At 34.9% G+C, this 15,976-nt stretch overlaps 1 protein-coding gene across 4 annotated transcripts in view; it reads right to left on the reverse strand.

Annotated features, from left to right (window-relative positions):
* Positions 1-15,976, reverse strand: part of LOC111146914 (MYC binding protein 2, E3 ubiquitin protein ligase) — a 257,881-nt gene that overhangs the window by 119,467 nt on the left and 122,438 nt on the right. For all 4 annotated transcript variants that reach the window (XM_022502672.1, XM_022502671.1, XM_022502673.1 and 1 more), the window contains 6 exons: positions 15,138-15,330; positions 14,352-14,626; positions 10,592-10,813; positions 5,878-6,069; positions 3,636-3,842; positions 2,683-2,814 (listed from right to left, as the gene is read on the reverse strand). In XM_022502672.1, the coding sequence (XP_022358380.1) occupies positions 2,683-2,814; positions 3,636-3,842; positions 5,878-6,069; positions 10,592-10,813; positions 14,352-14,626; positions 15,138-15,330 (1,221 nt within the window). The remainder of the gene's footprint in view (positions 1-2,682; positions 2,815-3,635; positions 3,843-5,877; positions 6,070-10,591; positions 10,814-14,351; positions 14,627-15,137; positions 15,331-15,976) is intronic.

The following is a 15,976-nucleotide window of genomic DNA, read 5'->3' on the forward strand; positions in this document are numbered from 1 at the left end:
CTCTTGGATCAGAAGAATAAACAGTGTTAAAATGTCTATACTGCCTAGAGCAATCTATACTTTTAATGCCATTCCAATCAAAATTTCACCAGTATTTTTCACAGAGCTGGAGCAAATAATCCTAAAATTTGTATGGAATCAGAAGAGACCCCGAATTGCTAAGGAAATGTTGAAAAACAAAAATAAAACTGGCAGCATCACGTTACCTGATTTCAAGCTTTACTACAAAGCCGTGATCACCAAGACAGCATAGTACTGGCATAAAAACGGACACTTAGAAGTGGAACAGAGTAGAGAGCCCAGATACGGACCCTCAACTCTATGGTCAAATAATCTTTGACAAAGCAGGAAAAAATATACAGTGGAAAAAAGACAGTCTCTTCAATAAATGGTGCTGGGAAAATTGGACAGCTCTATGTAGAAGAATGAAACTCGACCATTCTCTTACACTGTACCCAAAGATAAATTTGAAATGGATAAAAGACCTCAATGTGAGACAGGAATCCATCAGAATCCTAGAGGAGAACATAGGCACTAATCTCTTTGATATCAGCCACAGCAACTTCTTTCAAGATATGTCTCCAAAGGCAAAGGAAACAAAAACGAAAATGAACTTTTGGGACTTCATCAAGATCAAAAGCTTCTGCACAGCAAGGAAACAGTCAACAAAACAAAGAGGCAACCCACGGAATGGGAGAAGATATTTGCAAATGACAGTACAGACAAAAGGTTGATATCCAGGATCTATAAAGAACTTCTCAAACTCAACACACACAAAACAGATAATCATATCAAAAAATGGGCAGAAGATATGAACAGACACTTCTCCAATGAAGACATACAAATGGCAATCAGACACATGAAAAAATTTTCATCATCACTACCCATCAGGGAGATTCAAATTAAAACCACGTTGAGATACCACCCTACACCAGTTAGAATGGCCAAAATTAGCAAGACAGGAAACAACGTGTGTTGGAGAGGATGTGGAGAAAGGGGAACCCTCTTACACTGTTGGTGGGAATGCACGTTGGTGCAGCCATTTTGGAGAACAGTGTGGAGATTCCTCAAGAAATTAAAAATAGAGCTTCCCTATGACCCTGCAATTGCACTAGTGGGTATTTATCCCAAAGATACAGATGGAGTGAAAAGAAGAGCCATCTGTACCCCAATGTTTATAGCAGCAATGGCCACGGTCGCCAAACTGTGGAAAGAACCAAGATGCCCTTCAATGGACGAATGGATAAGGAAGATGTGGTCCATATACACTATGGAGTATTATGCCTCCATCAGAAAGGATGAATACCCAACTTTTGTAGCAACATAGACGAGACTGGAAGAGATTATGCTGAGTGAAATATGTCAAGCAGAGAGAGTCAATTATCATATGGTTTCATTTATTTGAGGAGCATAACAAATAACATGGAGGACATGGGGAGATGGAGAGGAGAAGGGAGTTGAGGGAAACTGGAAGGGGAGGTGAACCATGAGAGACTATGGACTCTGAAAAACAACCTGAGGGTTTTGAAGGGGCAGGGGGTGGGAGGTTGGGGAGCCAGGTGGTGGGTATTAAGGAGGGCACGTATTGCATGGAGCACTGGGTGTGGTGCAAAAACAATGAATACTGTTACGCTGAAAAGAAATAAAAAAAAATAACAATATACAGTTGAATTCAGAATTACTCCATTCATAATTAAGGTTAAGTACAATTTATGTTTTGCTAATTCGTTATTTACTGCTAGACAACAAAGTTACATGAATAAACAACTTATATAGAGTAATAGTAATTTAAATCACTATCAACTAATAGTTTATTAAGCCCACTTTTTAAAAAGATTTTATTTATTTGATAGAGAAAGCATGAGAGAGCAAGAGAACACAAGCAGAGGGAGAAGGAGAGGGAGAAACAGGCTCCCCACTGAGCAGGAAGCCCAATGTGGGGCTTGATCCCAGCACCCTGGGATCATGACCTGAGCCGAAGGCAGAAGCTTAACCAACTGAGACACCCAGGTGCCCCAACTCCACTTTTATTTTTTTTTTAAAGATTTTTATTTATTTATTTGACAGAGAGAACACAAGTAGGCAGAGAGACAGGCAGAGAGAGAGGGGGAAGCAGGCTCCCCACCGGGCAGAGAGCCCAATGTGGGACTCGATCCCACGACCCTGAGATCATGACCTGAGCTGAAGGCAGAGGCTTAACCCACTGAGCCACCAGGCATCCCCCAAGCCCACTTTTTAAAAAGTGAGTTTTGTCACAATGAGAAGGAAAGACAGGAACTCATATTTACTGAGCTTCTATGCTGTGCTAGGCATGGAGACAAGTACTTTATTCCATTATTTAATTTTACCTAAACAACACTACTGTGTAGGTACCATCCTTCCCAATCTACAGATAAGTCCCAGAGTAGCTAAGTAATGAAGTTCAATGTCTTAGAGCTACTATGTGGAAGAGCAGGCATCTGAAGCTACTTCTATCTAACTCCAAAACCTAACAATACTTTCTACTAAACCAGATTTTTAAGAAATTTTTTGCAAAAATAGAATATAAAACAGTACAATATCAGGAATATAATAGTGACTCAATAACATTTAAAGCACCACTTAAAGGAATACATCTCATTACTTTTTAAGTAAGCTACATAATAATACCTCTTATTTACAGAAGAAACATAATGAAATTACCTTTAAAGGAACAACTTTGTCAAGTCTGATTTCAGCTATATCACTGGGTGAATCATCTGTTGTATAGGTTCCTTTGACTAATTCTAGAGATGTCCATCTATGAGAATGAGTTGAATCTCCTGCATGTTCACTCTAATTAAAACAAAACAAAACCCACCATATTCTTAATTTTGTTTGTTTTTAAGCAGTTTATTTTCTTGCATATAAAATTGTCCATCAGCATTTCCCCATACATACTGAAGAAAAAATTTTTGGTATGCTAAACTATTCACTTTTATCTGATTTCCTGAGGACACTAAAACCTAAATCATATAAATGGGCTTTTCTCATCTGATGTCTTAAAGTGATTCCCACTTCTTCATTAGAAGAGTGCCCTCTAACTACAGAACTTAATGAATTAGGGAAATAAATTAATTGCTACAAAGAATCAAGATATGGATAGATTTCCATTTATTATTAAATGATTTACACGGTAACTTTCTGTCCCATTTTAAATAAAACTTAGTGAAAACTCAGTTTCTTTAAGTAATTTAGAGAATATAGCAAGATAGAGTTTAATCAATCAGTTAGTATCTTTACTAAGAATCATCCATTAGCACTCTATGACAAAATTGCTTTAATCACTGATACAGGTAATAGTATTGATCTATCGTTCTCATTTCTTAAAAAACAGCAGCAAAAAAAAAAAAAAATTACACAAAAGTTGTAATCAGGGGCTTAGCTATGTAATTTCTAGTCTTTTCATTTAACATCTCCCCTGGAAATGCAAAAAATATGAGGCAGAAGTGATCCAGAATGGCACACAAAGCAATCATGCAGGATCACTCTTTTTCAATTTCTTTCACATCTGCCAGGACTATGATTAATCAGCTAACCCCTCAAAGATCTGGGCAGCCTTACTATGATAATGGTAACCCACACAGCAAGATGAACACTGTAAGAGTCGTACTTACGTCATCAACCAATACCTCTAATTCATATTCATGAATTCCACCTCCTCCATAGACAGAAAAACCAACCACAACTATTCCAGGTTTGTCTACTGAAAAACAGATTGCATCAGGGGACCCATTCCCAGTGTTCCAACTTCTTCCTTGACTTGTTTTTGTAAATCGATTAGCGCTGGCTTTAACGGAGTGGAGAGAATTAAGTCCGTCAACCTAGAAACAAACAAAAGCAGAAGCAATTACACGTCAGCAGTCTGTACCTGAGCGTTAATAACATGCCTTTAACAAAACCCCCAAATTTCTAAGAAGTTCAAAAAGATAACCTACATTTAACAAGTGGCTGTAAGCCTTCCTAAACATACATTCTATAGAGATTACCCAGCAATAAAACCAGATTTTAAATTTATAAATCATTATCACTTGACAGTATTTTCTTCTCTTAGTCATAGGAGACTATACATTTCACTTAATTTATAATGTCAGAACTATAAACCTGTAAGTAATTATGGTCATAACATATGAATGAATTATATCACTCACTTTGAAAAGAGATACCAAAATTTCACCAACATTCTATGGACCAAAAGTTTTCAAACCATGAGACACAGGGCTCTAGGGATTCTACAGAGATAGGTAGTCAACAAAGAAGTGGACTTAAGTTTCCCTTTGTCAGTCAGGCTATCTTATCCCTCCTCTTATCTGGGAGTTCTGAAGACTTTTATTAGCAGAAAATGTTCTAGGTCTTAAGTTTGAATACCACTAAAATATATTATGATAACTTAGCTTTCAATATTTGAATATATATACACAAACAAGTACAGCCTCACTAATTACAGACTCATTAGAGAAGATCAGTGAACTTATTTTGGCTTGAAACCGCTCTTTTTAATTACGGAGCCAGCTTTTGATCTAAATTGGCTGCAGAAATTTGGAAGACCCACAAGAGGAAAAAACTGAAGTTTATGATTCTAGCAAAAAATTTAAACTGCCGTGGGAAAGAAAGAAATATGGATGTCTAAGTCAGGACCTTTGTAAACTTCCAAGTTTGTATATTGGGCACCTGCAATTTGGGACATTCTTTTTCATTAAAAAAAAAGTTAAGTTCATAGGGGAAAACTAGACAGTAACCTTCTGAGGGGGAGCTATGTATCACAGACTTTCTCTTTCAGGATCTGGTATGGAAGGGAAGTATATTATAGGCTGAACGACTAAGTGGGAAAAAAGAAAAGAACCAAATTAAAATTTTCTGACAGGGGGTTCAATGACCTCCTACAGCTAAGTCAAAGCTAACAAAGAAATGAAGGAAGTGCTTCCCAGGGTGAAATACTAAAATATGCGAAGGTACATGTAATCATTCAGAAATCCTAAAGGCTAAACTGTCACTATGAATCAGTAATGAGTATAGACTACATGAATTAATTAACCATAGATTCTAAAATAAATCTGTAAGTAAGAAAAAGCAAAGGCTAGGCAGTATAAAAGTAAAAGAGAAAGAAGATGTTATTTTGCAAGCAATGGCATACATGCTAGCTATTAAACATTCATTTGAGTGATAGAAGGTATTTCACATTAGGACATGATTTTCAAAACCAATCTTCTGTCTGCTTTTTTGGGATAAAATTAGAAAACTTCATTAAATTCAGTCAAAACATTTATATAAATTGTACAACAGAGTGAGCAGGGCACTGAAATGGTTAAAAATGTTACTTTACAAAATGTAAAGCCCTTTCAAAGTAGTTTTCTCAAACACAGTAATATTTGTTCCTTTTAAAATTGTGGCTGCAGCAATGTGAGTGTACTGAAGGCCCATTTTACATACGTTATTTGTCTAGTGTCAGTCAAGTGAGCAGAACTAAGGTCTAATCCTCTTTACCTCCTCCATACCATGTGCTCACTATTAGTAGCCCCATTTCCGTTATGCATTACCCAGGAATGTGAATGATTTTTGCTTCTGTTGTGACATTGCAGTGAGGTTGCGCTATGGAGCATGTAAGGAAAACATACGGTTTGTAGTACTGTGACATCATGGGCAAACGTGAGAGAGAGGGAGCAAGCAAGGACAGAGAAGTAGTACAAGGAAGGGAAAAGCAAAGAAACAATTTAGCTTGGAAGGTTTTGTGTTGTTTGAAAGAAAAACAACACAAATGGGATTAAAATTAGTTTCTACAAAGCCAAAATATGTGAAAAAAGAAACTATGTGGAAGGTTTAAACATGTGCTTATTATCCAGTCTCAAAATATAACATTACCTCAGATCCCAGGGCTGATGCCGTCAGTTCACTGACAATACTGGCCAGCAATCCACAGGTGTTGGAAACCAGGTGGGAGGAGAAGAGTTCATTTTCTCGCCTCAGGCTATTTCTGACTGGGAGCACAACAATAACCAGCATTTTCTCCAGAACTTCACGGAAGCTTGTCATACCCGAGATATTCTCTTCACTCTATGGTACATTAAGAAGAAAAAAGTTCCAGGATATTACTGCTTTATTTTCCTTCCTTTCCTTTCCTTTGAGTGAATACTCAACTGCAAATCTTATCTTTCTAGATGACACCCTTAAAATTCAGGCCTGACTCTGTCTATAAATCCATCCAGTTGCTTGTGGAACCACTGAATTTACTTTTCACTTAGAAGTTCTTTTTTCAATTATTCTCTCTGTGTATTGTAAAAGTACCACATCTTTACAAGATTTTTTTATTCGCTTTGAGTCATTTTCACTTATTCTCTTAACTTCTCAATAACAATCATATATGACAGAAAAACACTCCTGTCTGAAAAGCTTTTTTTATAGGGCAAGATTCCAATCTAAGATAATTATTTCTGGTATATTTAGAGGTAAAGCAACTGAGTATATGAGCTGTCAAAGCGAACAGGAAGTGAGGCAACTGTGAAATAGTATGTACAAATCTATTTTCTTTTCTTTCTTTTTTTTTTTTAAGATTTTATTTATTTATTTGACATAAAGAGAGAGATCACAAGTAGGCAGAGAGGCAGGCAGAGAGAGAGGGGGAGGCAGGCTCCCTGCTAAGCAGAGAGCCCGATGCAGGGCTCCATCCCTTGACCCTTAGATCATGACCTGAGCCAAAGGAAGAGGCTTAACCCACTGAGCCACCCAGGCGCCCCCAAATCTATTTTCTAATAAAATTCATTCTGTATATGCATATAATAAAAATATGGAATTTTACTACAAATACTCCTATGCAGTTTTACATTTCCTACTATACTTGACTTCCTAAGAAATTCCAACCCCTACCAATGGAAAACTTTCAAGATAAGAAATTATAAAGTCCCATTATAGACCAAGGGGGAAAATATTTTTTCCAGAAATAAAGGGAAAAGATGATTAATTTAAGTGATATCCAGCATGAACACTCTTTATCATTTTTTTTTACCATCCAATACCATATCTTTTAGCCCACTATGGACAGGGAGTAAATGCATCTGATTTTGTTAGGGGGCAAATTGTGAGCAATGACCATTTCAATTTTACTGTAGACTAGCAAATCAAACAACCTGGGATTTAGTTCCAGCTTCTTCACAATGCCTCAACTTCTTCTGTAAAATCAGGGGAACTATATGTTGTAATTTGTTTATCAAAATCACCTGAATGCCCCCTGAATACACAAGTTCTTTCATACTGCTTTCTATAAACATCCCATACTGCTTTATGAGAGATAGCATATGTAACAAACTCAAAAGATTTCATAAAGTCATAAAATCTCAAGGCAGAAAAGCATCTTTAAAGTTAAATCAGTCTTCCCAAGACAAATAAAAAATATAAATGAGTGTATATTCAACCCATGACAGAAAATCAAGTACATTAATTAATTAATTAATAAAATTCAGTTAAAATCATCACAAGCATTATTATAGATCTTTCTTAAAGCACAATCTTAGGCTTAACAAAAAGTCTCTTAGAGATAATCCTCCATCTTTAAATTATTTCTATTATCATTTGAATAAGATTACCATAACACATCAATTTCTTATGTAATTAGTTTTCCTGGCTTTACAATAATCAACTCTTGATTTTGTTAAAATTATAATTCTTCTACCCTTTACATCATTTTGATTCTCCAGAACTTTACTTTCTAGAACTTCTCAGAAAATCAGCTTTGGATGAAACTCAATCCCCAGTGTATTCCATAGTCAATAACCTTGGAAGGGCTTTATTAGGGGTATGGGTGAAGTATATTTATCTAGTTATACCCACTTAGTTTCTAATTAGTGACTAACAAGATTAATACAAGAAGCTTCCCATATAATCTTAAAATGGAGTTAATGGTGTCAATGTTTTAGCTGAAGAATCAAAAAAAATATACATATACATATATGCATATCACTAGCCACCTAAATTTTAGAAAAAGGAATTCATTCACCAGTGATGGGGAATGCAAGCTGACACTAGCTTTCTGGAGGACAATTTGATAATTTGTAGTAAAGTCTTGAGGTGTTTTCCTTTTACTTAAAAATTTTTCCACTCCAGGTGATTTAGTTTAGAAAAATCATCATGAATACGCATAAAAATGCAGTCAATGGCATTTTCAGCATGTTTAAAATACTAAAATACTGGGAACAATCTAAATATGTACATTTATAGAGGGAAAAGATTAACTAAATTATGCTACACCCAAATGGTAGAATCCTGCAATATCTATTAATAGAAGATGCGTTCTATCTTCATAGAATATTAACAAAGACCTACAAATGTAGAATTATTAATTATTAATAATTACCAAATGTTTATAGTTCTGAAAATCTTTAAATATTTAGAAATTTTATTATACCTTTAAGGAAAACATTGTAAACACTAAAGTGAATTCCAAAGGAAAAACAAGAGAATTACCCATAACTTTATCATCTAAGCATTATTTTCATTTCTCAGTATTCTCTTTCAAAATATGTACTACAGGGGTGCCTGGGTGGCTCAGTGGGTTAAAGCCTCTGCCTTCAGCTCAGGTCGTGATCTCAGGGTCCTGGGATCGAGCCCCACATCGGGCTCTCTGCTCAGCAGGGAGCCTGCTTCCCTCTCTCTCTCTCTCTCTGCCTGCCTCTCTGCCTACTTGTGATCTCTCTCTCTCTGTCAAATAAATAAAATCTTTAAAAAAAAAATATGTACTACATACATATTACAAAATACATACGCCTTTAGCATACAGTTTACACAGTCATCATAGTATACCATAGTCATAAAGGTTATATACTTTGGTTTCTGATTTTCTAATAAAAAAATGTAAAAACATCACCTTTTTAAAAAGATTTTATTTATTTGAGAAAGCAAGCACATGCATGAGAGTACAGGAGGAGGGATGTGGGGAGGGGAGGAGGGGCAGAGGGAGAAACAGATTCCTCACTGAGCAGGGAGTCTAACGCAGGGTTCAATCCAAGGACCCTGAGATCATGACCTAAGCTGAAGGCAGACACTTAACCGACTGAGCCACCCCAGGAGCCCCAACATCACCCTTGATATTAAATGTAAATATAGGGACGCCTCAGTGGCTCAGTCCGTTAAGCAGCTGCCTTCAGCTCAAATCATGATCCTGGGGTCCTGGGATTGAGTCCCGCATTGGGCTCCTTGCTCAGCAGGGAGCCTGCTTTTCTCTCTCCCTCTGCCTGCCACTCTGCCTGCTATGCTCTCTCTCTGTCAAATAAATAAAATCTTAAAAAAATAAGTGTAAATATAGCTATTTTTAAAGGCTGAGCTATTTTCTGTCACACTGATATATCCAAATTAAACTATTTGACTTAGCGATGAACATACAAGGCTCTAATTAGTTTCCCATTTTCCTTTTAATAAAATACACATAAAACTTCAGTCTTTCAATTATTTCCTTGGATAATTTCCTTTGCAAATACTCATCACACCTAATACTGAATTGACGATTTTTCCTGTAAGAATATCTTCCAGTTTACAGACATCCCCTGCCCCACCAATTCAACAGCTGTTTTTTACTCCTGTCTCAACTAGTACCTAATTATAATCCCAGTAAATAGTAAGAATACAATAAATACCTGCTGAAAGACTGAAAGAAGAAGATTACTTAGACTAATTACATAATGCCAGAAACCATTTATAAATTTAGTAGGTTTCCTCATAGTCTCAGCAGAGTAGGACTTAGTAAGAGAAAAAAAAAATCATTTTTCCTAATTTTTTACAAATAAATCGGTACTTCAATTCATTCACATTTAGTTTCTAGTAAGGCTGAAATTTTTCCCATGCTGGCTTACTCTCTAAAGTTCCTCTTATATTTACTCTTATTATTTCTAGTAATTCTACAAAGGTATTATATTAACTATAAATTTTCTTCCCATTCTGCTACTGTCCTTCATTTCTGTATGTCACTTAAAATTTTCTCATAGTTTTTCTGTTGCTTCAGTCAACAGAAAACTGCTATTATAAAGAAATTAGGATAACTATTCTATATTCTACTGCTTTTCTTGGCTTTCATTTTAAAGATTACTTCTCATCGACTTGATAATATTATACATGGTTTTCTTGTGTATTTAAGTTATTCTTCTATAGTACTTTCTAATAAGCCTAAATGGGTTACTACTGTGACTGTTTTAGAATATTTATTTTAATACACCAAAATGTTATTGAAAAAATGTTTCAAAAATTTATTTATTTCCCTCAAATTCTATCTTGGCAAACTAAAATATTATAATATAAAAGTATGCTTATAGTATCTGCAACTTTCAAGGGGTTTGGCATATAACAAATATGTGGGAATTCATTGCATGACCCTCACATTTTTTTAGTAGGTTAGGTTTCATTCAAAATTTAAAAATTAGAGAAAAAATATTACAAATTTACAGGTAAACATGAAAAAATTTTCCCCCTTGAATTTTAGGTCTTCTTGTGAAACACATATTTATTTGATAAACACCAATGTAGAAGAATAAGCACCAACTTAAATATACCCTCCTTTGTGGTTTTCAGTATAAAAGTTCAGAAAAAGACCTACCTGGCTGAGTTTCTCCATATGTGCTACCAAAAGGGGAAACCGGTGAACTAGTGTTGAGTCATTCTCTGTGCTAACTTGTTTAACAATTGATCGTAGCAGTACCTCTCCATCGTATGCAATAGGGAAGATAGAAGTCAGCTTAACAGAAGTGTGGCAAAGGGCCGACATAACAGCTGCAAGCAATCGGCTACTCGAGGTCTTGAAGTTTGCTTCTTGGATATCCTTTTGAAAACAGAAATATGCACCCACCGAAGAAATATGGCATCAGTATAATCCACATTTTTTTGTATATAAAAGGTAAACAACTCTTTAAATTATTACAAAATTTTCTAGCATTCATTTTAATTGTCCTGTTATGAGATTTAAATAGAACAATACTTTTAAACACAACTGTTCCAAGTTATTTCCCAATGAAGATGGAAAAACTATTAAATATGGTCAAGTAAAATCAGCCTCCTATTCTCCAACCAACAACTTTATATATCCTCTGAATCACAGTCCTCTTTAGTACTATGCTCAAAGAATGACATCAAAAAGGCCTCAATCAGTATATATCTAAGGCATGTCCAGTAAAACAAGCACTGAAACCACTTTCCTCCAATAATAAATGATTTAAATTGTAATTGGTGCTACTAATGTTAATGGGGCATAATGAATAGTTATTATAATAAACATTGCAGTAAGGTCATAAAATTATATCATCACACTATATGGTTTATTCAGAAAAATGAGTAGCATACTTGTAAATTTTTTAAAATTTTATTTATTTACTTGAGAGAGAGAGAGAGAGAGCAGGAGAGAGGGGAGGATCAGAGGGAAAGGGAGAAGCAGACTCCCCACTAAGCAGGGAGTCCAAGACTCTGAAATCATGACCTGAGACTGAAGGCAGATGCTTAACCAACTGAGAGCCACCCAGGCACCCCAGATTTTTTAACAAAATATTAAAAACTTACCAAGACAGAATATCCTAATTCACAAAAACTACATACACATTACTTAGTTCATCAAACATTTGTGCTACAAATTCAGGCTAAAAGCAATATCCTATCTGTTAAACCAACATTAGTTAAAGTTAGCCTGCCTGTAACCTGTTCAGTGGCAAAGAAAACAACCATGTAAGATTGGACAGGTTGAGACAGTAAGTTGTGCACTAATCCAGTCCCAGGAAACTGACTGGTAAAATACACTACTCTGCTATAGAACATGGGTGAACCTGGAGGACACAATAATGAGTAAAATAAGCTAGTCACAGACAGACAAAATACTGCACGATTCCACTTACATGAAGTATCTAAAATAGTCAAACTCACAGAAGCAGAGAATAGAATGGTTGGGAGGAGGGGGAAATGGGGAGCTGGTGATAAACCAGTATAAAGTTTCAGTTACGAAAGATGAGTAAGCGCAAGTGATCTCCTGTCTAACATCGTACCTGTGGTTAACAATATCATATTATATGCTCGAAATGTGTTAAGAGGTAGCTCTCCTGTTAAGCAGTTCTTGCCACAATGAAATACATTTTTTTAACACCAAGAATAAATACAGTATGTAAATAGCTTAAAAAGTAGTAATGATAAAATAAAACAAAGTTGTCTATCCAGATGTCATCACGGGACTATCTTTCAAATAGGCTAGTATACCCTGGTGATGACAGTGAACTTTCTTAGGCAAGGAAAAGGCGCTAGAACTTCTAATACAATGTTGAACAGAAGTGGTGAGAACAGTCACCTTGTGCCTTGTTCCTGACCTTATTAGGGGGGGTATTCAATATTTCACCATTAAGTATGATATTAACTGTAGATTCTTCTGTAGATATCCTCTATCCTTTATAATCCTAGGTTGAAGAAGTTTCCTTAAATCCTGGTTTGGTGAGAAATTTTCATCACTGATTAAGTGCTAATTTTGTCAAATGCTTTATCATTATTTATTGAGAAGCTTATACAATTTTTCCTGTTTACTCAGTTAATATGGTGAATCACACTGGAAGTGTAATTTTTTTTTTGAAAGTGTAATTTTTGAAAGTTAAACTAACCTTGCATTTCTAAGAAAAACCCTAGTGGGTGTGATGTATCTTTTATATTGCTGGATTTGATTTGATAATATTGTTAAGAGCTTTTGTATCTATGTTTGAGTAATGTTTGCCTGTACTAATTTTTTCTTTTAATATCTTAGTCAGGTTTTGGTATCAGGATAAAAAAAAAAAGGATAAGGCTAACTTGACTAAATTAGTTGGGAAATGTCTCCAATATTTTCTGAAAGAGTTTGTTAAAGATTGATATCATTTCTTTCTTATAAGTTTAATAGAATTTACCAATGATAATTATCTGCGTCTGGAGTTTTCTTTGTGGGAAAGTTTTTGATAATAAACTCACTTTTTAAATGGATATAAGGCAGTTCAGATTTTTCTATTACTTGTCAGTTCTGGTTACGTTGTATTTTTCAAGCTATTTGTCTACTTTACCTGAAGTTGCAACTTACTTATAAACTTATAAACTTATAAAGTTGTTCATAATATTCCCTTATCAGTCTGTTGCATCTATAGTGACATTCCCTGTTTTATCCTTGATCATTTGTGTTTTTTCTTTATCTCTTGTCTCTCAGTCAGACTTGCTAAGAGTTTATTAATTTGGTTTTAATTTCAAAGAACCAACTTTGAACTTGTCAGTTTTCTCTGTTTTTACTTTACTGGTTTCTGCTCTTATCTTTATTATTTCCTTCATCTTTATTACTTCTTACTTTCGTTTGCTAATTCTTTCTGACTTTTTTAGGTAGAAACTTTAATCATCGATTTTAAACCTTTCTTTTTTGCTAGTGTTATCATTTAAAAGTATAAAGTTCTTCCTAAGGAATGCTTTAGCTACATGTCACAAATTTTGATGTTATACTTTTATCTTTTAGTAGGAAATCGTTTCTAATTTCCTTTGGATTTCTACTTTGATTCACTGGTTACTTAGAAGTGTTGTCTATTTAGTGCCTTTCTCAATATATTTGGCTGTTGGTTTATTTAGTTCTAGTGTGATCTGAAACTCTTTAATTTTAATCTTTTGAAATTTATTAAGATGTGTTTTATGGCTTAGCATATAATCTATCTTTGTGAACATGATATGTATACATGAACATAACATGCATTCTGCACTTGCACTTTCTGTTTTATAAACGTCAATAAAGCCAACATGGTTGACAGTGTTGTTCAGATCTCCTATTTCTCTACTGATTTTTTGATCTACATGTTCTATTCATTACTGAAAGAGGAGCACTGAAGTCTCCAAGTATCATTGTAAATTTGTCTATTTCTACCTTAAAATCTGTCAGCTTTTTGCCTCAAGTATTTTGAAACTGATTTGGAGCATAGACATTTATGAGGCTCGCAGTTTCCTCATGAATGAATGGTTCTTAGCAAGCAAGCTCTCTCACAGCTCTTTCTCCTGACCGTTCTGCAGCTATGGGGGTGGCAGAAGATCCCCTTCTAGTGCTGTCCTTGCTCTTACACACGCACTCATGATTGTTCTTGCTCTCGTACATGTGCACACTCATTCACAGGTTCAAAGAGCGTATCAATTGTGCCTACCAATTTTATAGCTAAACATGATAAAGCAAGCAGAAAAAAAAAAAAACTTTCAACTTTAAGTCACACATACCAAACCAATGTCCTAATTTATCATTTATAGAAGTTAGAAATATTGAGGCAATAGCACTTAATTTCCTTGAAGAGTATTTGGTAATCTATCATATTTTCAACTAACAGTTTTCAAACTGAAATTACCTGATCCAAACAATTCAGCAGATCACAAAGGCAAGCCCATTGTAAGGCAGGAGTTGGGTAGAAAGAATGAAAACAGGCAGTAAAGGTATTATGACACTCCTGAAGAACAGCTTCTAGGAGACTCAAGGGTTGACTGAGATATCCTTGAGGATCATTATCCAACTTCACCATGCAGTGATCAACTCCTTCTGATAAAATTTTTCTTAACAAAGTTCTGGTTTTTCCAATACATTCTGCTAATTTGCTAGTTTCTTCCACAACTGCTTTTCCTGTAGCTTTGAGGAAACAAAGCAGATTGCTAATTAAATGGAGTAATAAATATGCATGGAGATACCTCAATATAATTCAAGTAATTTCCTATATAGCTAAAGATTGCAAGTACTCAAAACTTAGAAATGAAACAATTTAGAGATTAAATGTAGTCCAAAATTATTTCTTTTAAAAATCTAAGTAGGAAAAAATTTTTAAAAAAGCCAGAACATTGGTTTTAGCATTTAAGTCCAAATGAGTCATTCAAAAAATTTCTATTTGACCAAATCTGTTTAAAATAATACGTTATTAGAGTATTTTTTTAGTTTAACATGATTTTTTGTTATCAACATAACACGTAATCTGTTTTATTCTTTTTAAGTAAATACATAAGGATCTTGAAAGCTGACTTTCTGCCCTTATTTTTGGAGAAGATTAAAGGCAGCTGGGAATCTTAAACTCCTGGTTATCCCTATACAGACCTTCCCAATGTGTCAAAATTTTCTTCTTAAAGTAATTTAAAAACATGCTTCATACCTGATACTGGGTAAATTTCACAGGTATAGACACGCAATAACCTCAGACAACAGGTACCCACAAAGCGCAGTCTCTCTAGGTCTAGAAGTGTAGCTGTGAACTGGAATCCTTTTAATCCTCTAAGTTCTTCAACTCCTAAGACTAAGGTGGTCCAGCTCCAGTGAAGAATACTCAACAATGACTCAAAACATTCCTAATCCAGAATATGAAAAAACAGAAAACAATTAGTTCAAATGATACCATAGGTTTAATCAAATGGAAAGATGACACTGAACTTCAAAACTTTATTTGAAAAAAAAAACAGAACAAAACAAACAAAACAAAACTTTACTTGAACTTTTTTACTGAGTTTTGATTAGCCCAAATAATGGATATTTTACTAGTTCATTTATCACATTACCATGAGGAATATCTTTGAAGCTTGACAAACAAGATAAAGTAGTTAGGCATCTATAAAAGCAACATTTTTCAATATTTGCCTATTTCTTTATTTTAAAAAAGATTTATTTATTTATTTACTTGAGAAAGAGAAAGTGTATCAGCAAGTGGGGGCATGGGCAGAGGGCTAGAATCCCAAGCAGATTCCGTACTGAGCATGGAGCCCAAATCAGGGCTAAAACTCTTGACCTATGAGACTATGACCTGAGCCAAAACCAAGAGGCAGAGGCATAAGTGACTGAGGCTCTCAGGCACCCCCATATTTGCCTATTTAAAAATATATCTTTGTTTCCCTGCTACCAACCTATCTTATTTACCATATAAGTAAGGGAAAAATTAAAAACATTTACAAATACGTGATTACTTGAAAGCAAAATTAAACTCTACATTGTTACTGTAGT

Source organism: Enhydra lutris, unplaced genomic scaffold (genome assembly GCF_002288905.1).
Source record: "Enhydra lutris kenyoni isolate GAN:26980312 unplaced genomic scaffold, ASM228890v2 scaffoldscaffold15, whole genome shotgun sequence".
Lineage (NCBI taxonomy): Eukaryota > Metazoa > Chordata > Mammalia > Carnivora > Mustelidae > Enhydra > Enhydra lutris.